At 52.3% G+C, this 23,017-nt stretch overlaps 1 protein-coding gene across 4 annotated transcripts in view; it reads left to right on the top strand.

Annotated features, from left to right (window-relative positions):
- Positions 1–23,017, top strand: part of GTF2IRD1 (GTF2I repeat domain containing 1) — a 99,522-nt gene that overhangs the window by 51,663 nt on the left and 24,842 nt on the right. For 2 of the 4 annotated variants that reach the window (XM_081132502.1, XM_081132501.1), the window contains exons 15-22: positions 4,561–4,608; positions 5,540–5,605; positions 6,622–6,805; positions 12,297–12,346; positions 12,547–12,603; positions 13,992–14,075; positions 17,770–17,953; positions 18,481–18,509. In XM_081132502.1, coding sequence (XP_080988628.1) covers positions 4,561–4,608; positions 5,540–5,605; positions 6,622–6,805; positions 12,297–12,346; positions 12,547–12,603; positions 13,992–14,075; positions 17,770–17,953; positions 18,481–18,509 — 702 coding nt within the window. The remainder of the gene's footprint in view (positions 1–4,560; positions 4,609–5,539; positions 5,606–6,621; positions 6,806–12,296; positions 12,347–12,546; positions 12,604–13,991; positions 14,076–17,769; positions 17,954–18,480; positions 18,510–23,017) is intronic. The other 2 variants (XM_081132504.1, XM_081132503.1) reach the window with 1 other exon arrangement.

The raw sequence follows: 23,017 nt of genomic DNA, 5'->3' as shown, positions 1-23,017 counted from the left end.
GAGGGACAGGCATTGCTTAAGGATACCATGCAAAAGCCCAATTGGCAGCATTTAAATGAACAGTGTAAAGAGAACTCAGAATTGTAATGTTCAGTGTGAAAAGCAAGTTCAGATGGATATGGACACTATAGCATTTATCTAAAGTTGGAAACATAAAAATGGTATTATTTTAATATTTTAAAATCGGGTGCAAATATGACCACATGCCAGCATATATTCACTTCTGGCTGGTGGGTACATGGGTGTTTGAAATGTTTAAATATTCTGTATGCTTTTTTGTACTTTTTAATTTTTCCCCTACCAAAAATAAACAAGTGATTGGAAAAATAAATAAGAAGGCTTTCTGCAGGCCCCAGAGGGTGGTGCCATGTGAATTGGTGACAGAATAAGGGCAGAACCTCTCCGCCCCTCATTTGCTTCCATCCCTGTCAGAGAGTAGTCTGGAAATGGGAAAGAGCGAGGGAGGAGAGTCCCATTCTTTAGGGAGATACGAGGGTCTGCAGAGAGCTGCTGTGGATGAGAGTAATCCCCAGCTTCTGACGAGTTAAATCCCAGACAGCTAATACCTGAGATCCACCGTCTGTGGTACTTGAGAAGTCATGGTGGATGGAAGCTAAGCTACAAAAGAAAACAGACTTCAAGATGAGGGTTTGCCCAAATTGCAGACAGATTGGGCATCAGTCCCAGGCACAGATCTGGAAAAGATTTCTACATAAATGACTGCGAGGCATCAGAAGGGACCCATTGTGCGTCATGCATGAGGAGTGAGTTGGCTCATGGCTCATCAGGATCTAGGGCAGGCCCTGGGCCAGCTGGGGAAGCAGGGTGCAGGGGTACCCCAGCCTTCGCCTGGGGGAGGTTTCCTGTGCTGTCCTGTCCTGAAGGGCTCGGTCCTTCCAGGAATATTTATCAGTTAGTTGGATAAAGGTACCTCAGGCAGCAGGATCATGCAATTTGCAGATGGCTGAGGAAGGAATGGGTATTCTACCCAAGACTGATGTTCCTGTGGCTTTGACGGACCAGAACACTGGGCTGAAATGCACAAGAATTCACAGCCCAAGGACGTGTGTCATGGGTTGTGTTCCCCAGGGAACAGACTCTGAGATGGAGTTTAATGTGTGAGGTGTTGATTGGGGGCTGCCCTTGGGATCAGCACCTATGTAAAGGAAGGGATGGAAGCACGAGGGGGCAGAGGGAGAGGCTGAGCCATGATGTGGCCCCAGTAACGGTCTCTACCAACCCCATGGGGACTCTGGAGCCAGAATAGCCCCCCCCCCCGGAGTTGTTCTCAGTTGGACTGGGATGTCCTGGCCTCTATTCCTCCTTCATTGGTCATGGGCTGTGGGCTGGCCCAGAAGAGTGGTCCTTGAAGGGGCAACTGCCCCAGGCTGCCAGCTAAGCACAGTCTCTGCTGCTGGGGCAACAGGCCGGGCGTCTTGGTACACCCCAGTATCCACCACAACAGGAACGGATGATTGAGCCAAAAAGAGAGACACCAGTAAACAAACACAGCGAGGGAATAGGCACAGAGGAATGAGGGCTTGCACAGGGGCGGCTCTTTTGCACCTTCTAGTTAGGCAGACCTTTTGTCTAGTGTGTTGGGAAATAGGTACTCACACGGTGCAAATGCAAATGCACATATTGCTTTTTAAAGAAATTTGTCAGCTTGAAGAGCCATGAAAATGAGTTCCCCATGGTTGTTCCAGGAATCCAGTCCTAGGGAAAATATCTGAAATACAGACAATATTTTTTGCACAGAGGTGTTTGTAAATGTGTTACTGATGACAATAAAAAATTGGAAAGAACCAGTCCAACTACCGGGGCACCATTAATGGTATCCTCCTGATGCAGCCACTAAAAATAGGCAACAAGGGGGAATGCAAAAGACACAAAAATGAGTGTGCTCTGTTGACAACTGTGCTGAAACCATAATCACTGGTTAAAGAAAAAAAGAAATATCAAAACAGTAGCTGTGTTAGGTTATGTGTTTTATCTTTCTCATGTCCTAAATCAGTTGTGATGTGCTTTGGATCCCTTGGTGATGAAGAAGGAATATTATTTGTTAGGCTGGGCATGACCAGACTTGACAGCTGTGTGTGGAGACTGTGGGGAGCTTAGCTGGCCAGAGGTTCAGGATGAGCTGCCAGTGTGGCCTGGCCACTAAAGGGTCACATGGCGCCTGGCTGCACTCACAGCAGTATGAGAGGAGTCCATGGTGGTGGCTCTGTGCGAGTGGGGGACAGTGGACCAGCATGGTGCCATTTCTATTGGAGAGGTTTCTCCCTCCTGGTTTGACAGCAGGAAACTGAGGCCGTGTTTTTCTGCACACGTACTAATGCGTGTGGTTGCTATTTTGTACACTCTGTCCTTCGTTTCCTTGCCCTGCACAGCTCTGCAGCGGCATGGTGCTTGCTATGTCGGCATGCCCTTGATCATTTATTGAGGTTGTTTCCAGTTTCTCACTGTTGAAATGGGGGAGCAGTCAGAATTTGGGCCCCCAAAGCACCCAGGTTGCCCTCCCGCTGCCTTTGAAAGGCCCCCCAGGAGTGGACCTAGCCCAGTTTGGAGTAGCAACAAGGATGGCAGAAGCCCTTCCCAGTTTGGGCTCCTGTGATGACTGGATCAGGTCATCTCCCACCCGATGCTCTTGATTGTCCTACTGCCTGGGGGGGTGGCACTACACACATGGACAGCTCATGGCAGGGACAGATTTTGGGGCCAGGTCTCCCCTCTCCTGTCCCTCACAGGCCACCTAGTGAACTTAATAGGTGTTCCAGGTGTGGCATCTGGGCAGCTTCCTACACCCCAGGATAGATACAATACCTGACTCCTTGTCACCGACACCTGCCCAGGGAAGCCCTCCCTGGTGGCTCTGCTTGTCCCTCTGTCCCCATCAGACTCATCTCTTTCTGTTGGCCCCACTCCGGTGTATTAGTGGGTCCCCCAGAAGCTGACCTGAGACAAGTGTTTGGTTCATTTGGGAGAAGATGGGGCACCCCAGTACGAGGTGGGATGTGGGACTGAGGCAGTACAGTCGTGTTGTCAGGTGTGTGACCACTGCAGGCAGCTGAGCCCATGCGAGCCCACGGATCACACGCTGAGCTCGCAGCTGGGTGAGGAGGGAGCTGGGTTAGTGACCTGCCAAGTCGCCCCCATCATTGGCTGAGAGCTGTTTCCAGGGCATTAGTCATGGGCTCAGTTTGCTGGTTCTTCTCCCGCGGCCAGTTCTTCAGGCAGAATCAGGTGGACCCAGCATGTACTGCCCATAGTGTCTCCATTTCCCTGAGGAAAGTTTAGGCCAAAACCTCAGGGCTGGCCCTCCACCTTTTCAAGTTGGTAGTTGCACATAAATGAAAGCTTCCAGAACCTTCCAGCTCCTTCCAGGCTGAGCCTCAAGACTCAGGCTTCTCTGGTGATCCCAGATGTGTGGGTTCACCTTCCCTCAGTCGGTGAACTGGCCTTGACCATTGACAGCTCTCCCAGGATTAGCCCCTTTCCTTCAGCTCAGGATCGCAGCTGGGACGGGGACAGTGTCCTGCCTCCCTCGTCACCAACTGCTCTCTCAAGCTGGGCGAGCAGACCTGGGATCCACCTGCTGCACCATCCCCAGCACAGCTGCATGTCATGGGCAGCAAAGAGCTGTTTAAGGGCTACTACCGCATGTGAAGGCACCAGTGAGCTTCCCAAGTCACAAATGTTGAAAATCCCTCAGTGCCCTCCTCAGCCCTGGCCACGGCCGAGGCCTATCCTCCTCACAAACACTCCCACTGTCCACATTTGCATGTGATCCTCCAGCCAAAACCCATCACCTCAGAGTTTGGCCCCTCCGCATGCTGTTCCTCCCTTCCTGCCTATGTCCCTGCCATCCCACTGCTTTTCCTGGACACTGGGCCCAGCCCAGGTGTTCCCCTCCTGCAGGAAGCTTCCCCTCCTCAGACCCCCAAGGCCAGCAGGAGACCCTCTCTACCCCCATGCAGCCTCAGCAGTCACCTCCCCTATTTGCTGCCCTGTATCCTTGCTACAAGCATCTGGAAATAAGCTTGTATCCATTGCTGGCAGCCTGGGCTGGTGCCAGTGCCACCTCATCAATCACAACCCCTGACTACCTGACCCGGGGTGGCTCCATGCCCCCCACCTGCTCCTCCCTCTGTCCCCTTATCTGATTCTGTTTCTCTTGATGGCATCGCCACCATCTGGCATTATGTGTTATGTCTGTGTCACACCAAGAGGACAAGGCGTTGTCTTGTTCCTGCACGTCCTTAGTGCCTAAAACAGAACGTAGTGTATAGTGGGAAGGACAGCAGGCACAGGGCTGGCCCCCGGGGAGTACTCAGCAAATGTGATGGGATCCCTGGTCTCTGAACTTGCCCTCCCTGCATGGAGATGAGGGTGGGGTGTCTGTACTCATTCAAGGTCCCTGATCTTGTCTGGGGGTCACTATGCCATGCTCCAGAGGCAGAGCCTGCCAGCCTGCCATTCCCCACCTGTCTGGCCTGACTAGCAGCACAGGGTGCAGGAGATGATGAATGTGGCTTCCCAGCATCCTCTGTTCTTTTTCAGACAAAGGCCCCAGCGAAGACCTGCGGCCTGAGGAGAGGCCTGTGGAGGGTGAGTCACTGACCACTTCCCACATTTCACCCACTCCTCCATCTCTGCTGCCCCCCCTGCCCCTCATCTTCCCTATGTCTCTCCAACACCCCGCTTGGGGGTGGGGGTCCTGTGGGATGCCTGAGGTGGGAGGTTCACAGACCTGTTTTCTAGAACTAGGAGGTACCTGGTCAGAGGTACAGCAGTTCTTTCTGGGAAGGAAAATTGCAAGGCTTTCTATTTCTGTTTTAATATGCACAGTGCTTCTTTCCACAAAGATCTTAAGAGTGAGGTCTGAGTCTAGTCTTCCTGAGCAAGTGGAATTTAGGCCTGAAAGCACAAAATTGGCTTTGTGCTTTGTCCATGAGACATGCTCATTTTTAGGAACACTGCTCATTCCCTTCCTGCTGAGAGTGAGAACAGGCCAGGAAGGGAGATCAAGCTGAGGACAGGCCTGTTTCATCTCAGGAGTATCTGCCCCTGACATGGAATGAATGGGTGTCAGAGGAGAGACGCATCACTTCCCCAAACCCAGCCTGGCAGCTGGGACCATGAAGTGTTAACAAAAGTCCACTACCACCTGGTAGTGGCATACTCTGTTTGCAGGCTTAGTATTTACTCATTGGTTAAGTAACTTGCTGAGCTGGTCTGGAGTGACACTTATTTTGAAAGGCCCGTGATCATTCTTAGGCCACAACTTCCAGATCTCCACTCAGCCTGGTAATGCCCTAGACTGGACTTCATAAGCAGGTATTTAAGCCCAGGAATTGCAGACCTGTCTGGGGTGCGATTTCTGAAGGAATAGGTTACCTGCCACCACCACCCCTGGCCTTCTCCATCCCAAGGTCCCACCACAGGGCCATTTTTGGTGCCAGCAGAGCTGGGACATGAGCTGAGAAGCAGGGTGCTGCTGCCACTGAGGAGGCTTAGCAGGCTGCTTTTTGCCTTTCAGACAGCCACGGCGATGTGATCCGGCCCCTGCGGAAGCAGGTGGAGCTGCTCTTCAACACGAGATACGGTGAGCAAGGAGCCGGACAGGGTCGGGGCAGCCTGGCCTGGCCCCCCATCCCAGCTGCTCACTGCACAGGAACAAGGTGGGAAGGGGAGGAAGGGGCTGGGACCTATTGGAAAAGGGATGGGGGCACCCAGGGAGACTGAGGCACTGCCAGAAAACCCCTCCCTCTGAAACACTACACCTTGGCCTGATTGGTAAACACGCCCATGTTCACTCACATCTGCCTCAGCCTCAGATTGGAGAGGTTGATTCACTCCACTGTAAGAACTGCCCCTCTGTCCCCATGGGCACCCGCGTTCAGGGTCCTTCGGAGGACTCGTATGTAGCAAGGACTTTCCTACTAGAGAGAGACCAGGAGAGAGGATGGGGAGGTAGGGTAGAAAGATTTATTTATTAAGCGCCTATGATTTCCCACGCACTGGCTAAGTGCTTCGCACAGGTTCTCTCATCCCATCTCACAAAATCCCTGTTTTCATACCCATTTTACAGATGAGGAAAATGAGGTCTGGTGAAGTGACATGGCTTCTCTGAGATCCCACAACTAGTCAGTGGCAGCACTTCCCTGGACCTTAGATCTGTCCTCTTCCCAAAGCTTGGTGTTGGGCCACACAGAGTTTGGGGGTTCTTTATGGTGGTGGGGGACCCTCTGGAGGGCCTTTCTGGCAACACAGGGATGCATGGTCTTGGGTGGAGCCAATGCCAGGTCTCACCAGCTGTCAGTGGCTTCTCCTGCACTGCCTGGGTGTGAGGGCACAGAATGAGCATGAGATTGGGGTTCACATACCTCAGCTCTGGAGCTCTGGGACCCAAGATGAGTTACATCCCATCTGAGCTCCAGGTCTCTTACTTGGAGACAGGGTAACAGTACTCACCTCTCAGGAAGGTTGGGAAAGTTCAACTAAGTGCTGACTCTAAAAGGGCTCTGGCACCTGTGGTCCCCTGTGCAGATGTGGGAGGTGGGAGTTGAGGCTGGTGGCCCTGCAGCTCTAGGTGGCCCTACAGTAGCTGTGTCTCTGCAGCCAAGGCCATTGGCATCTCGGAGCCCGTCAAGGTGCCCTACTCCAAGTTCCTGATGTACCCAGAGGAGCTGTTTGTGGTGGGGCTGCCTGAAGGCATCTCCCTCCGCAGGCCCAACTGCTTCGGGATTGCCAAGCTCCGGAAGATCCTGGAGGCCAGCAACAGCATCCAGTTTGTCATTAAGAGGTAAGGCCTGGCAGGTCTGTGGGCCCTCCAGGCTTGCCCAGCATCCAGGAGCAGTACCGAAGTACCATCTTCCTCTTCAGAGTGGGGCAAACTTTTGTGTTTTGTTTTGTTTTGTTTTGTTTTGTTTTCAAAGAGTAGGGTATTAATTGGGCGCAGTTGGGCAAGCACAAGGTTATCCAGGCTCAGTCCAGGCCTACCAGGCTCTCAGTCTCCAGTTTGCCAACACATGGAATGGGAATGTGCCTGCCGGCTTGCTCTCCTAGACCATTCTGAGCATCCTCTGGACTAGTGTGTTGGTGGCCTGGGCCAGGGGGCATCAGGGCACTGCTGAGGGCAATGCCCATTATCCCAGGATTGGAAAAGATGGCTGTGGCCTTTCCAGGTCCCTTTTGTTTCCTTGGAAATCTCAGTTTTGTTGGCAAGAGCCCAATGGGGCTGTGTGCCCATCTTGGATGTAAAGTCCCCCTGGAGGAGGTAGGGACAAGCTATTAATTTTTGAAAGGACAAGGACTTGGGGAGGAACATTGTTTTGTGTTTGTTGCTTCCGTGTGTTACTGTCATGTCTTGTAAATTTAGGTTTGGTTTGGTTGAAAGTGGCAAAAGAGACTCTTAAGGGTGTATTCCCTCTTGGAGAAGTAGATGGCCCCCAGTGTTCTTCACACCTAGAGGGGCAGACGGGGCTCTCCCATGGGACCTGGTTTGCATCAGGAGAAGTAGGGAAGGTGATGCCTCAGGAGACAAAAATAGTGGATACCTGGTTCCTTCCTTCAACAAATAGCATCTCAAGAGCCAACCATGTACCAGGCTGTGATATAACAGCAGATGTCACTAAGTCCTGCCCTTGGGTTGACCAATCTCACCAAGTAAAATGACAATATAATGTCAAGTAGAGATAAGTGCTGTAATGCAGGGTAAGGGGGCAGAAAGGGGTAAGGAGAAACTTGTCTAAGGAGGTGACAGTGGAACAGAGACCCAATGAAGTGAGCCGTGTCAGTATCTGGTGGAAGAGTGTTCAGGCAGAGGGAACAGCAGGTGCAAAGGCCCTGAGGCAGGTACATGCTTTCGTGTTTCAAGACTAGCAAGGCCCAGCGTCACTGGTGCAAGGTGAGCCAAGGAAGAATGGCGAGTGGTGAGGCCTAAGAGAGAGCAGGGGCCAGATTACACAGTCTTGGGCTGGCTTAAAAAGTTTGGATTTTATTTCAAACTTAATGAAAACTCACTGGAAGGTTTTGAGGAGAGTGATATGATCTGGTCTATTTTTTATTTTCCAGCCATGGGGTAGAGAGGACTCTGGGAGGTATGGGCAGGGACAGAAGCAGGGACCAGCGAAGAGGCTTTACTCTGGCCCAGGGGATAGGGCAGCAGCTTGAACTACATAAAGACAGGGTGGGAGTAATGAAAGTTGTCACATTCAGGCAATATTTTGAGGAATTTGCTGAAAGACTAGATGTGGGGTGTGAGAGGAATAGAGGACTGAATGACTGTAAGGTTGCAGGCTGAGCACCCAGGCTGGCGGTGTTGCCATTTTCTGAGATGGAGACGATGTGGGTGGAGGCCGCAGTCGAGAGCTGGGTCTGACGTGTGTTAGTTTTGAGATGCATTGGGCCTTTCGGGGAGAGACAGCAGGTGGATTACGGGACTGACAGTCCTTATGCTCAGTGGAGACCTCAGGGTGGGGAAAGAACTTTGGGAGCTGTCAGCATTTAGGAGGGATGCACACATGGAGGCAGCTTGCCACACTCGTCCCCTCAAACCCAGAACCGAAGCACTTGGGCAGTTTGAAGGTAGGAGACAAATCAACAGCAAATCCACATGAACTCACCTTTCTCCTTATTTACCTGCAGAGACAGCCTCTCCCCTGTGCTCCTGAGCATTTAAAAAAAAAATTATATATTGATTTTAGAGAGAGAAAGAGCGGAAGGGGGGAAGAGAAAGAGAGAGAGAACATTGATACTTATGCTTTCAGTGGTTGATTCTTGTATGTTCCCTGACCAGGGATCGAACCTGCAACCTTTTGGTGTATGAGACGATGCTCCAGCTCACTGAGCCACCCAGCCAGGGCAAAAATATAGCAATTTTGCCTGGCCGGGCATGGCTTAGCAGTTGAGCATCGACCTAGAATCCAGGAGATCGGGGTTCGATTCCCAGTCAGGGCACATGCCCGGGTTGCGGGCTAGGCAGCCGATCAATGACTCTCTCATCATTGATGTTTCTATCTCTCTCTCTCTCTCTCTCCCCCTCCTTTCCTCTCTCTGAAATCAATAAAGATATGTTTTAAAATATATATATAGCAATTTTAAAAAGTGAATTTAACTTTTCCATTTTCCTGAAAGCCAAGTGAAGAAAGTGATTCAAGTGGGTGGGTGATTAACCTTGTCAGTGCAGCAGGCGGGCAATGGGACTAAAGACTAGTCGGGATGATTTTGAACACTTAAGTATCTTTATTACATTATTCCTCATTTTAAAAATTAGCAAAAATGCTGTTGGGACTATTAAGTGAAAAATAGCCACTTCTCATTAATCTTATTTTTAAGAAGGATACATTTGGGAGGTGAGGTTCTAGACTTAGATAGACATATGGCTACATTAACAACTTTGTGAATATTGTAAAAGCCACTGATTGGCATACTTTAAAAGTGAATTTTATGGTATGTGTAGTTCTTTGCTGAGGCTGCCATAACAAAGTACTACAGACTAGGTGGCTTAAATAACACAAATTTATTTCTCTCAATTCTGGAGACTAGCAGCTCAAGATTGAGGTGTTGGCAGGTTTAGTTTCCCCAAGGCCTCTCTCCTTGACTTGCAGATGCCCACCTCCTTACTGTGTCTTCAAATGGTCTTTTCTCTGTTCTCACGCATCCCTGATATCTCTCTCTGCATGATCTAATCTCCCCTTCTTGGAAGGACACCAGACAGATGGATTAGGGCCCATCCTAATGTACTCATTTAAATTTAATCACCTCTTTAAAGACCCTGTTTTTCAATACAGTCACTTTCTGAAGTACTGGGGGTTAGGGCTTCAACATGAAATTTGGGGGAGAAATTATCACCTGCAGGAGACATCACTGATTCATTGACGACACTCTTTCTGCCTGAACCTGATCTCCACATCCTTCTAAACAGTACTCCAGACAGCCACTACCTATTAATTAGAGTTGGCACGAAATCAAATTAAACTTTCTGAACCTTTGGTCAAAAAACATTATTAACCCATATCCTTGAACTTTTATGCAAAGTTTTTGTATTCTTTTGTGCATTTTTCTGGAAAAACAGGCCCTTGCTTTCATCAAATTCTCCAACATTAACCCTTTGGAAATTGAAAACCATGAGTAGATTCTCACGGTAGGAGACTGAGGTCCAGGGCAGTGATGGTGGGAGGTTCTAAATGAATGTAGTGCTACAGATCTTTTGCTAACCACCAGAGTTAGCAGATCCCACAGTTTCAGGGCACAGGCCCTAACAAGAATGTCCCCATTTCAGACACCAGCCAGAAGTTCAAGGGGCCCTGGGCCACCTACACTTCTGAGCAGCTAGCTTCCCATGGCTCCCCAAGTTCAATAATTAGCTAGATCAACTCACAGAACTCAGAAGAGGCTGTGTTATGATTACAGTTTTACATAAAGGATGTAAATCAGGACCAGCCAGTTGAAGAGACACAAAGGGTGAGGTCTGGGAGGGCACTGGACACAGAGCTCCCACGCCCTCTCCCATGAAATCAGGGAACGGCACCCTCTCAGCACATTGATTTGTTCACCAACTAGGCAGTTCCACTGAGCTTCAGTGTCCACAGTTTTTATTGGGACTGTGATGCATTATGTAGTCTTGGTTAGATTATTGGCTATGTGATTGAACACAATCTCCAGCCTCCCCTACCACCACCACTAGAAGTCAGGAGATTGAGCTAATGTCAGGTGGCTCAAAGCCTCAGTCCTCTAATCACATGGTTACTCTTCCTGAATCCTGGGTCAGCTTATTAGCATAAACATAGGTGTGATCCGAGAGGCTCACAAAGACACTCCTGTCATTCCAGAAATTCCAAAGATTTAGAGGTTCTCTCCCTGGAACCAGGGACAAAGAATCAGACCAACTCTTGCATGGCACTGACTCTGAATGCCCCATTTTCAGTGCAGCCTTGTCCAGCTAGAGTGGGCCTGTCTGGGTGGTGGGGTCTGGAGTCTGTGGCAGCATGCGGGCACTGGAGAGGCAGGCTGGCCAGAGGAGGGCTGAGGGCATGGTGGAGTGGGACAGGTAACAGACTGAACTGCCTTCAGATCTCTCGGAGAGAAGACCAGGGTCTAGTGTGAGGACTGGTCTGTGGTGAGGCTGCCCACAAAGGTGATGAGCTCTCCATCACAGAGGTGGCCGAGCAGCGACACAGAGACCCTGCCTGGGAGTGAGGCCAAAGGTCAGACTCAGGACACTCTGCCCCCAGGTCAAGCAGCCAGCCAGTGAGGATTTGATGCCTTTCCCGGCAGCAGGCATCTGCATTAGCTCAGTGCCTGGCACAGGGCTGAGCTCCCAGGGCCAGGGAGGGAAGAGGCACAGCCCTGCCTTGGCCCACAGTCTCAGGAGCTGGAAAAGGCCTCAGTCTGCATTCAGACCCCCACCACTACCTCTCCCCTTCTCCTCATAGGGAATCTGAGACTCAGTACCTTCCACGGTCCTGCGTTGTCTCCTCAAACTTGGACGTGTAAGGCCTGCTCCCCTCTGTTTGAGCCAGGACAGGGGTTTTTATCCCATTTCATATGAGAAAACAGGTCCAGGTGGGAAGAGGGTGTCCCTCAGCTGGAGAGGCTGCAAGTGAGGGGGCGAGGGGCACCTACTTTGAACTCTGCCCCTTGAGCTGTGTGGTCTTGGGGATGTTACTCACCTTCCCGATGCCTCAGTCTGCTCGTCCTGAGAATGGGATGATGGAAACAGTACCTACCTCAAGGACATTGAGCAGGTTTGCGCATGCCTGGGAAGGGCTTTGTGGAGTCTGTGTAGATAGAGAGGTTAGTGGAAAGCTGGGCCTGGTGCCCGAGGCCCCCAACTCATAAGTGAAATGGCAGCTCTCAGTTGTCAGCCAGAAACCTCGGAACTTCCTTACACCTCCAAGAACTTGCCACACAGTCATCCCAACGGCTTCTATACTTAAAACTAGCTCTGTGGGGAGTCCCGCAGACCATGTGCTCTGACCCTGGACAGTGGCAGTCATACAGCATCCTGGAACTGAGAGTAAGGGTGTCAGTCCCACCGGGCCAGGACCAGGCTAGTCTCACTGCCAGCTGAATCCTCAGAGCCCAGTGCAGACCTCCACCCCCAGCTGGATCTCAACGTGGGTCTGAAGGACAGCTTCAGGGGAGGGGGAGGGCAGGGACCCCAGACCTGGACTGTCCGAGGCAAAAGGGCCCATTGCACAGATGTTCAGACTGAGGCTCAGAGGGGAGGTCTGTGCAGTACACAGAAGGCTTAGAGAGACCTTGGTGACAGCCCCACTTGTATTTTCCAGGCCTGAGCTGCTCACCGAAGGAGTCAAAGAGCCCATCACGGACAGCCAAGGTACCCTGCACAGGGTCATGGGCTAAGGTGCGGGCTGGGCGTGGGAGGGGTCCAGGCCTCTGCCACCACCCCTCCTTTGCTTCCTCTCTCCTCCCCTAGCATTCCCCAGCTGCCCTCCCCATCGGGTTTGCCCCTACCTTTGTCCCTGGGTCTCAGGAGCTAGCTGCCTGCTCACCCTGGCTTCTCTCCCCCGCCCCCAGAGAGGGATTCCGGGGACCCTTTTGTGGACAGGAGCCTGAAGAGACAGGGCTTTCAAGGTAAGGTTGCAGCTCAGGATGGGGTCAACTGTCCCAGCTTCATGACCTTGACCTGGCTTGGGTTTGAAAGGCCAGATGGGGTGGGGCTGGACACAACCTCAAGGCCTGGGGGCTAGGTGAGGTGGGCTGGCATTGGGGACAGGGCTATAGCCTGACAGCGCTGAGTAAGAGGCTCCACAGAAGCTTGAGCGGGGTGGGGGGTTCCACCGGGTGCAAGAGCCCACCACTGTCCACCCGGGATGTCCACTGCCCAGCCCACTGCATATTAGGCGGTCAGCCTTGCTCTTACTGCTTTCAAGTCAGGAGCGGGAGTTCACCAAGAGCAAGGAGGGCTCTCCAGAGGAGGAAGACTGCAGCGGGGCCAGGAAGGGATGGGAGGAAGTGAATGTGGGGGGAGAGAAGAGGAAGAGCGTGAGTAAAGGCCTGAAGTGTGGCCCATACCTGAGAAACAGAAACAGCCGCTCTGCCCCTCCCATCTGGGGGGGGTGCAGTATCACTTCTCAGCATTTTAGTTGAGATCAAGTGTAGCAGCAGCGAGGGGGCAGAGAACAGCCGTCCGAGCGCCTGTTGGGGCAACCCTAGGTGTGGCTGCGTGAGTGGGCGCTTCTTAGGTGAGCCCTGGGTGGTCACTGTGGCTCTGAGGAGAAAATGGGTCAGTGAGACCAGTGACGGGAAGGGCCAGCCCTGGAGGTGGGGGAGCCCTGAGAGATAGGACCCAGATCCCAGGGGCATGGCTGCTCACTGCCCAGTCTCTCACTCCTTCCTGGGAAGCTGGAACTTCCTGTGATGAGGGAAGTTGAGTCTCTCACTGCACCCCAAGGCTCCTCATACCCAGTCCTCTTAATATACAGGTCCAGATCTGTTCCCTCACCTCTCTCTTCCCACAAGGCAGTGCCAGGCGGTAACCTCCCCAAAGACAGGCCCATCTGGGGTCCCCCTGTCACATGCTGGCATATAGCCTCCTTAGTAAACACCCTCCTGGTGAGTGAGTGGCCACTGGGAGCTGCTAGGCTGGTTCCCTGCCTCTCTGGGGGCTGCCCAGCCACCTGAGCTCGCATCTCCCGGCCCCAAGCCCACCATGGCGCAGGAACCGATCCTCTTCATGGCGTCTCTCACCTCCAGGCTTATTTATCGCCGTGGTGGTTTTCAAATGTCAACAATTAACTCAATTTCTAACTCACTGCTGTTGTCACAACTGTGTGCATCCTTCCGGAAACACACACATCTCTGTCAAGATGTTAGCTCTGAAGGACCTGAGGGGCCCACTCGAAGGATCCGATAATTGCCAGAGAAGGAGGTCCCCATAATTAGAAAATCATATTCCTTAAAAGTCACTAAGTGCCTTTTAATTTAATAGCCCAAATCCATAATTGTCTTTCATTTTGCAGAAAATTATGACGCCAGACTCTCCCGGATTGACATCGCCAACACGCTGAGGGAGCAAGTCCAGGATCTGTTCAATAAGAAATACGGTGAGGCCTGGGCACCTGGGTGGAGGGAACCCGCAGGGTGGGAAGAGAGGTAGGAGCTTCCCGGGTCCATTGCAGTCACCTCTGGGAAAACCATTCATCCACTTATAAATATTTCTGGAGCAATTACTATGTACTAGGTACTGGAGACACAGCAGTAAAGAAAACGCACAGTCCCTGCCCTTATGGGACCCATACCATAGATCAGTGAGGAGAGAGACATTCAGCAACTACACAGAATCTAACAATGAGGAATTGGTCCACGATCATGCAGGAAAAGTACAGGCTGCTCAAGAGAGTAACTTGGGTGCTTTCCTTAAATTGTGGGCCAGGGAAAGCCTCTGAAGAAAGAGCTGAAGGATAGATAGTTTAGGAATTAATCAAGCAAAGTGTGAAGAAAGGACATTCCAGCTATGGTGATGGCATGTGCAAAGGCCCTGAGGCTTGTACTGAGAAGGCGACAAAGCTGAAGCATGGAGGTAGAGGGAGGAGGGGACCCTATGCAGCGGGCCAGGAAACAGCTGATCATCCACGGTATCAGCTTTGTATTTTGTTGGGAAGAATGAAGTGACTGGAGCCACTTTGCACTTTTGAAGTATCTTCCTGGATGCTGTGAAGAAAGTGAATGGGTGCGGGAAGCCAGGGTGGATGGTGGAAGACAAGCTCAGAGGCTGGAGTGGTAGCTCAAGCCAGAGTGATGCTCTTGGCCGGGGCCCTGGACTTAGTACTTGAGGAAGGTGGATGGAGTTGAGATGTGCTCAGAGAGAATCACTGGTGCTGAATTGGCAGGGAGTGGGGAGGAAAGCAGAGGCCTCCTGGCTTGAGGAAAACGAGCTAGAATAAGTTAAGGTGCTTTTTGGCCTCAAGTAATAAAAACAAACTAAAACTGGCTTGAACAATAAAGGGGATTCAATAACAATGACCATTTATTATATCTCATTGGTGTCAGTGAGTCAACTCGCTCAGGGAAATCTCCCAAGGTTGCAGCCAGAAGGTGGCTGAGACTGGGACCACCTGGACAGCTTCCTGACTCGCATGTCTGATCCATGGGCTGGGGAAACTGCTGGGGCTGGAACAGCGGGGCCCCTCGGGCATCTCTTAATTTCTGTGAGATCCCTCCATGTGAGCTTTCCAGCATAGTGACTCCAGGGTGGCTAGATTTCTACTTGTCAGTCTGGGCTCCTGAGGCACGTGTCCTGAGAGAGCCAGGTGGAAGCTGTGTTGCCTTTTATGACCCAGCCTCAGAGGTCTTGCAGTATCACCTCACCTCTGTTGTATACTGTACAGGTTGAAGCAGTTATAAAAGTCCCATCCCCAGTTCTCTATGGGGGAGTGTAGATGTTATGCTGTGAGAAGAACATGTGGGATGGGAGGAAAATTGATACAATCAGCCATAGCTCATAGCATGGGAGGTCCAGCAGTAGAATGGCCTTCAGAGTCAGCTGGATTCAGCAGCCCAGGAATGTCCTTGCATCATCTCAGGCTGACTTCCCGCTTGTTGGCAGAATGGCTGCAGCAGGTCCGGACATCCCATCTGCACACTCTGGAAGGAGTGAGAGTTCTGGCCCTTTCACAGGCTTTCTTAAGAAAGCCAGGTTATTTCTTTCCCAGAATCCCCTGAGTTCTCCCCTTGTTTCTCAAGGGCCCCTATAGAGTCATATATCCATTCCTTACACAATCCCTGTGGCAGGGAAACGCCACATGCTCATTGGGTTACCTAGACTTGTCACCATGATGGGGGGAGGGGATAGAGCACACAGACACCAGGGACAGGTAGACATCCAAACTGTCAGCCAGGGAGAAGGGGCGGCGCCCTCACTGAGAGGAGTCATTAGGGGGGGAAGGTAGTGGGTTCCATTTGGGACATGTTGAGTTTGAGGAGTGAGTGGAGATGAAGTCTGCTGTTCAGAAGGGTATCTGGATTAGAACCAAAAATTAGGTCATGGGAGTAGGAGAGATACCATGGGGGGTGCAGAAGGAGCAAAAGAGGACCCAGACTGAAGGCCAAGGAGGCTGTGTTTAGAAGTCAGGTCCAAGAGGAGGAGGAGTGAACAGAACAAGGGAAAACGGGAAAGTGTGGTGTTATGGACACCATGGAGAAGGCTTCAGGGAGGAAAGAGTGGGCATCTGTGTCAGATTTTGCCAAAAGAGTGCAAGAGTCTATAGGGTTTAACGCATGGAGGCCACTGGTCATTGTGGCAAGAGCCACTTTGGAGGCTAGAGGAGAAGTAGGGATGTGTTCCCATTCATGGGTTATGGGTACAAATTTTCCTTTCCTCCTGATTTTTTTTTATTTCAAAAAGGACCTCTGTAATAGCATGTAAACTAGTGAGCAACAAAATCAAGATGAAGAATTAAAAACAGGCTGGAAATCCATAGAGATAGGAAGTGGCTGCCAGGGCATGGGGAGAGGGGGCAAGGGAGTGACTGCTGATGGGCACAGAATTTCTTTTTGGAGCGATGAAAATGTTCTGGGATTAGATAGTAGAGATAGTTTCACAACCTTGTGAGTATATTAAAAGCCACTGGATTGTACGCTTCAAAATGGTAAAGTTTATGGCATGTGAATTATATCTCAATTAAATAAAATCAAACAGTCTAAAGCAATGGCATGAATCCAGAGGTGACATGAAGACTCAAATTCTGTACTTGCTAGAGGCAGGGCACACATCAGGTTCTGAGTTTCCGAGGAGCCAGAGCAAAAAGGGAAATGAGACAAGTTTTATGATTGCCAGTGTCCATGAGATAAAAATTAGTTTATTGCACGAAAAAGTTCCACTGTTCTTCCCAGTGCAAGACACGTGGAGATTTCTGCAGTGTATCTTCATAAAGGGGCACCCTGTGACACTGTGGATGATGGTCTCAGCCAGCCCCTTAGGGGAGTCTCTACCTGTATGGGTCTCCGGTGGTGGACCCCATCTAAGTCTGAGAGACATGAACGTTCAAGTCAGCCTCACAGCACCCAGGGCTGTGGTACCTGCACTTGGTCCTTGGTCCTGTGGGCAGGAACCATGGGAGGACCAGCTGGGAAGTGCCTCCGGGGTGGCCCCTGACAGCAGGCAGCAGGCCTCAGCTGACAGTGGGGCAACAGTGGCCACCCCACCCCCAAAGACTGCCCCGAGGCCAGCTGTGAGACAAAGTACCGTCAGTGGGATGGACATACCACAGCCGTACACAGAGGCTTGGTGACGGGAATGAGACCAACTCCCAGATGCGGAAAGAGGGCCCTGAGCTCTGAGCTGCACCCTGGCTGGCCTCAGGCTGCCTTCCTTGCTCCCAAATGCAGTCTGTCCTCTCAGGCCAGGCCGATCCGCAACGGGTAAGGCAGAGCCCTAGGGCTGATGGAGGGTCGGGCGTTGTAGGAAGGGCAGCTGCGCCCACAGGTACATCCTCAAGGTGGGCTTTCAGATTCTTAGGCTAGGACTCTGAGAAACATTAGCCACTGCCTTCTCCCCTGCAGCCATAGCTAGTCCCCTGCCCACTCAGCCCAGCCCAGGACACTCATACCCGACCCTCTAGGCCCCCTGCACAACACAGCCCCTAACTCCCAGTCCCCCACCAGCTGTGCCTGTCCTTGGTACTGAATGACAGATTTTTATTTCATATTCGTGCACAGAGCACCCTCACACACCTCCACGTTCCCACACTAGCACTGCCTCTGACTCCTAATGACACTTGCTCTGTCTGTCATCCACAGGGGAAGCCTTGGGCATCAAGTACCCGGTCCAGGTTCCCTACAAGCGCATCAAGAGTAACCCCGGCTCGGTGATCATTGAGGGGCTGCCCCCGGGAATCCCGTTCCGAAAGCCCTGCACCTTTGGCTCCCAAAACCTGGAGAGGATCCTCGCAGTGGCTGACAAGATCAAGTTCACAGTCACCAGGTACTCGGGGAAGAAGAGTGAGGCAGGACTAGCACGGGTGGGGGCTGGCACCAGGGGACCTTTGGCCTTTCCTTCTGTCAGTCCTCCCCTCCCTGCAGAACAATGTGGCTGTCCCAGTGCCATCCTGGGTCCTGGCAGTTGGGGGGAGGACTGCAGGTCAGCCAGGGTGCAGAGGGCCCCCCAGAGTTCAGAACAGCCACCACACCACGGCCACCATAGCAGGCGCAGCTTTCTTGGCACCTTCCACCTGTCCACTGCACTCCTAGCACCCTGGGAGAAGCGTTAGACTCATTTCAGAGGGGAGGAAACAGAGACAAGTTATTTGCCCAAGGTCACAGAGCCAGCCAGGGCAGAGCCAGCAGGAGACCCTGATCGCCCCCTTCTTGCACGGTGTCCCTTGCACACAGATCACTGGCCGTCATGTTAAAATGGCAGATTCTGATGCAGTGGGTCTTGGATGTGCCCCAAACATTTCTAATGAGCTCCCAGGCCCTCCCCTGACACTCTCCTCTCTGTTTCTCTTCCAGGCCTTTCCAAGGACTCATCCCAAAGCCTGGTAAGAGGCATCGGCTGGGGGGTGGCTGATTGGCATGGGGGGCCAGCCATGGTGCTGGGGGCCAGAGGCTGGAGCCAAGCTTGCTGTGGGACACAGGTTGTGGGGCCCTGAAGCACGAGCGAGGCCCCTGCCTTCCTATTCTCCCACCTCACCTGGGCAACACCCGCAGGAGGCAGGACGAAAGCCAAGCTGGACCCTGGGACAGAGAAAGGGGTGATGGGTGGCACCAGTGACTTTCAAGCTTCACCCAGCCAGAGTTCCGGAGGAAGGGGCTGGGGCTGGTTGCTGTGGCAAGTAGATGAGGCTGGTGGCGTGTTGGTTTCTAACCTCAGAGGGAAGGAGTTCTGCATGGGGACCCTCGAGGTTGGCAGTAAGATGTAAGGGGTGCCCACCCAGCCTTAGATGGTAAAATCCCTCTCCTGACCCCCTTTCAAGGCACCCACCCCCCTCCATCTCCTCCATGGGCTGTCCTGGCCCTCCCAAACCCTGAATGAGCTGAAACTGTCCCTGTGGGGGTGACATAGCCACCTGGTGAGCACGCTAGGCTGACCAGGGCCTGTGTATTGGGAGATGGGGAACTCTGCCATCTCTCCCCTGCCCCATGCCCACCCTACAAGCCACTGTCGGAGGGAAGACTAGCCGGCCTGTGCCCTGCGGAGGCTGTGCTGTTGTGCTGGGAATGGGTAAGCCATCACAGCATGCCCAGGGCAGAGAAAGCCTGCAGTACAGGGACCTGATTCACAGTCCTGGAGACATTTTGTGTCACCCACATTGACCCCTGCTCACGGGAACTGTTCCCTCCCTGTGCCCAGGCCTGGCTTGGTGGACTTCTCCAGGGGAAGGGTCAAGAGGCCATCACACTGGAAGGGGCAAGACTTCGTGAGGATATAATGATGTGGCCGCTGCTGTCAGGCTGCAGGGACCCCCTGGGAAGGGAAGGGAGAGTAGGGGTGACTGGGGACGGTTTCCTGGAGAGGAAGGCTCCAGTTGGGCCTCCAGAGAAGGCAAGAGGAGGAGAAGGGGGTGTTTGGTGGGTAAGCAGTGGTGATCTGAGGCCAACCCCAGATCCCTGAGCTCTCAGAGGTGTGGAAACAATGGGATGCTGTTAGCACGGTGGAGATGCAGTGAAATGCAGCCGTGGTGGCCCTTACCAAAGATTATTGGGTGTCACACCCTCCTCGTGTGAGTTCATTTTACACATATTTCCAAGGCCCTCCTAGGGCCAGCAGTGTTCTAGGCACTAGGGTTACAGCGGTGAACACGGAGGAGGCATCACATTTACTCCTCAAACCTATGAGGTAGGTACAAGAGCCCGACTCACTGGGGGAAACTAAGGTTCAGGGTTTCAGCAATGTGCCTGTGTCATAAGACTAGCAGGTGGCCTTTAGGCCCATACTCTTATAGAGGGACTGGGGACCCCTATTCAGACGACCACATTGGAAGTAAGTACTTCCCTGGGATGCAAGCTGGGGACAGTAGGGACAGGCAGGGTCATGAATGTTCAAATGCTCATGAGAACATCACAGGCCTGTGGACTTGCACAGCTCACTTCTCACTGGCCCTGGGAACCAGAACACACCTTCCCTGGTATACCACCAGCCCGTTCCCCAGGGGTTCACTCACCCGGCTCCAGGGCTGATAGACATCAGTGCTGGTGCCGCTGAGTCAGCTTCCTGCGGCAGTCTGCCTGCCCCGACTTGGGTTTCAGCCCAAGTTGGTGTCAGTGCTGGGCCCAATCCCATGAGCAGCAGCAGGAAGCATGTCCCAGCCTCTCTCTGGTAATAAAGAATAGAAACGCATTGCCCTAGCTGGTTTGGCTCAGTGGTTAGAGCATCGGTCCGTGGACTGAAGGGTCCCGGGTTCGATTTTGGCCAAGGGCACGTACCTCGGTTGCAGACTCCGTCCCCCGCCCCAGTCGGGCCCAAGCGGGAGGCAACCAATCAATGTGTCTCTCGCACATTGATTTCTCTCTCTCTCCCCCCCCTCCACTCTCTCTGAAAAGCAATGAAAAAAAATATCCTCAGGTGAGAATTAAAAAAAAAAAAAGAATAGAAACGCAGCCCCTTGGCCTCCCCTGTGCTTCCCCTCTGCACCCCAACCCCTACTCCCCAGAAGGAAGGGTCCCCGTAAAGGACTAAAAAGGGGAACATACATTTTTAATGAGTTTGGAAAGCAGCAAAGGAAAAGCATTTATGTGTGCCGGGCTGTAAGTTCAGCGCTTTGCACTGTCACCTTTTTCTGTCCCCTTTTTATGGATGTTGGGAACTTCAGTGACTTGCCAATAGTGAAGGAATTGTTGGCTCCAAGCCTGGTTCCCTGCATTCTGTCAGGAGGCCCACGGATCACTGGCTAGCAGCATATAATTCAGACCAGCCACCTCATAGTGGAGTGTCAGGCTTTAGAGAGAAACACTTGGGTCAGGGGTCAGCCAGCAGCCTTCACACAGACCACAGAGCTCCTGAGTCCTTCTAGGGGCGACCACTTTCACCAACTAAGAAAGCTTGGCTGCTCATCTTGCTGTTTGAGTAGCTTCTTGAATCTCAGTCATCGCCCTCCAGTCCCTGTGCCAGTCTGCCTGCCCACCCACCCAGTGGCCTTCCCTTTGCCTCTACTATGTACAGAGAGAGGTCTTGGAAATGCTTTCTCTGCCCATGTGGTATGGGACAGGATGGCAGGCTGACTGGAAGAGGAGGTGGGAAAGTGGCCCTGGCCCCAGCCCTCAGGGATGGAACTGCCAGCACCTTTCCAGGCATTGGCACCCTAGACTGGGTGGCAGTCTGGAGAGCCCAGGCAGATTGGCTTGCAGGCCAGCTCCAAGCCTACTCATGCCACTTGTCATGCTGGGCTGGGAAGGTGTCCAGGCTCACAGGAGCCTCGAAGGGTTCACTTGAGGTCATTGAGTGCTGTTCCTGCCCCAGAAAGGGCTGTTCCAAACCTCCCATGAGAAAATCATTGAAGACTGACACAGGCCGGCATCTGGAGGTGATATTGGAGCAGGAGCTCAGGTCTCTAGGGGAGGCAGAATGTTAGCAGGTGCCCTGGGCATGGGAGGGGTAGCCAATGATCTCTGGGCAACATGTGGGCCATGGGAAAGCACAGGCTGGTGCTCAGAGAGACCTGGTTTAAATCCCTGCATGCCTTTTATTGGCCGTGTGACTGAGCTCATTATTTCACATCCTGAGATATTTCACATCTCTTCCTCATCTGTAAGGTGGATAGTCATACCTGCTTCCCCAGGTGATCTGAATTGGACAAATAGTGGGTGAGCTCTAGAGGACAGCTTCAACCTGCTGCCCTGGGGGACTTTGTCCTGACGCTCTGAGATCTTTGTAAAGCCTTCAGCCCTGGACCAGTGGGAAAGTACTCAGCCAATGGGGGTGACAGTTATTGTTATTCCTGGGGCTCTGGAAGGCTTCCTGGAGGAGGTGACATTGAACTGGGCCTTGGAGGTGAGCAGAACAGTGTGTGGTGCTGGCACAGGGTACAGAGGTGTCTGGGGGACATGGCTGGGGCACCAGTAAGGAATGGAGCCCATGTGGCCGGAGGGTATGGTGTGTCATGACAAAGAGGCAGTCCTTATCCTGGCACAGTGGAAACTTCGAGACTTTTTCCTTTCTCTTTTATTCTCTTCTAAAAATATGGACTGGACTTTAGTCTGCTAACAGAAGTGTAAGCATGTGAACTTTTTTTTTCTTCTAGAATTGAACTAGGTGTCTACCAAAAAACCCCATTACAGAAACTTAATCTGAGTGGCAGAAACTTAAGTGGCAGAAACTTAATCTGAGTCCATTTAGGATCCCCCTTTCCCTAGACTTGTGTCCAAGTTCCAGAGGGTTTCATAGTACCAAGAAGTTAGGGGGAGGGGGCCCATCAAGTCTGGAATGTCACCCTGAGATATTGGTACCCAGAAGACATCCATGGACAACTGTCCACTCAGGTGATTGGAGAGATGCCCCTTGTTCCTCCCCCACCCCCAGGCCTAGAACCTTCTATGAAGCCCAGCTCCACAACCACTGCCACACTGCAGAGGCTTGAACATGAGCTGACCTGTGCTTGGGGAGGGCAGAAGCGAGGTGCTCAGGGGATGAGGCTTGGGAAAGAGGGGAACTTCCCTAGGCAGGGGAGGGACCCTTTTAAAGATGGCTCTCAGATTTTCTAGGTCATTTATTGAAGGCTCTCATAGAAGCCTTTCCTAACAGAAACATCCTGAGAAGATGAATCATAAAGAAGGAAACTATGCTTTGAAGATAAATTGGTCATTAAATCTGGGACTTTCACAATGCTGCCTGGAATGGTGGGCTGGCCCAAAGTGCGGTGAAGGTATGGCCATTCCTGGGCCAGTTTTGTTCTGAGTCCAAAGAGATAACCTCAGAAGGCCATTAGTGTTGTCCCAACTAGGTACACATCTGCTCTCAGGGCCTCAGTTTCCCCACTGGTGTCTGGTAGCCTTCCCAGCTGAGTGGTGGTAGCCACCTGGCTAGAGAGGAAGACAGGCCTAGACTGGGCCT

Source organism: Miniopterus schreibersii (genome assembly GCF_964146895.1).
Source record: "Miniopterus schreibersii genome assembly, chromosome: 3".
Classification (NCBI taxonomy): Eukaryota; Metazoa; Chordata; class Mammalia; order Chiroptera; family Miniopteridae; genus Miniopterus; species Miniopterus schreibersii.
The sequence above is the reverse complement of the archived record's forward strand: the minus strand, read 5'-3'. Positions and strand labels throughout refer to the sequence as shown.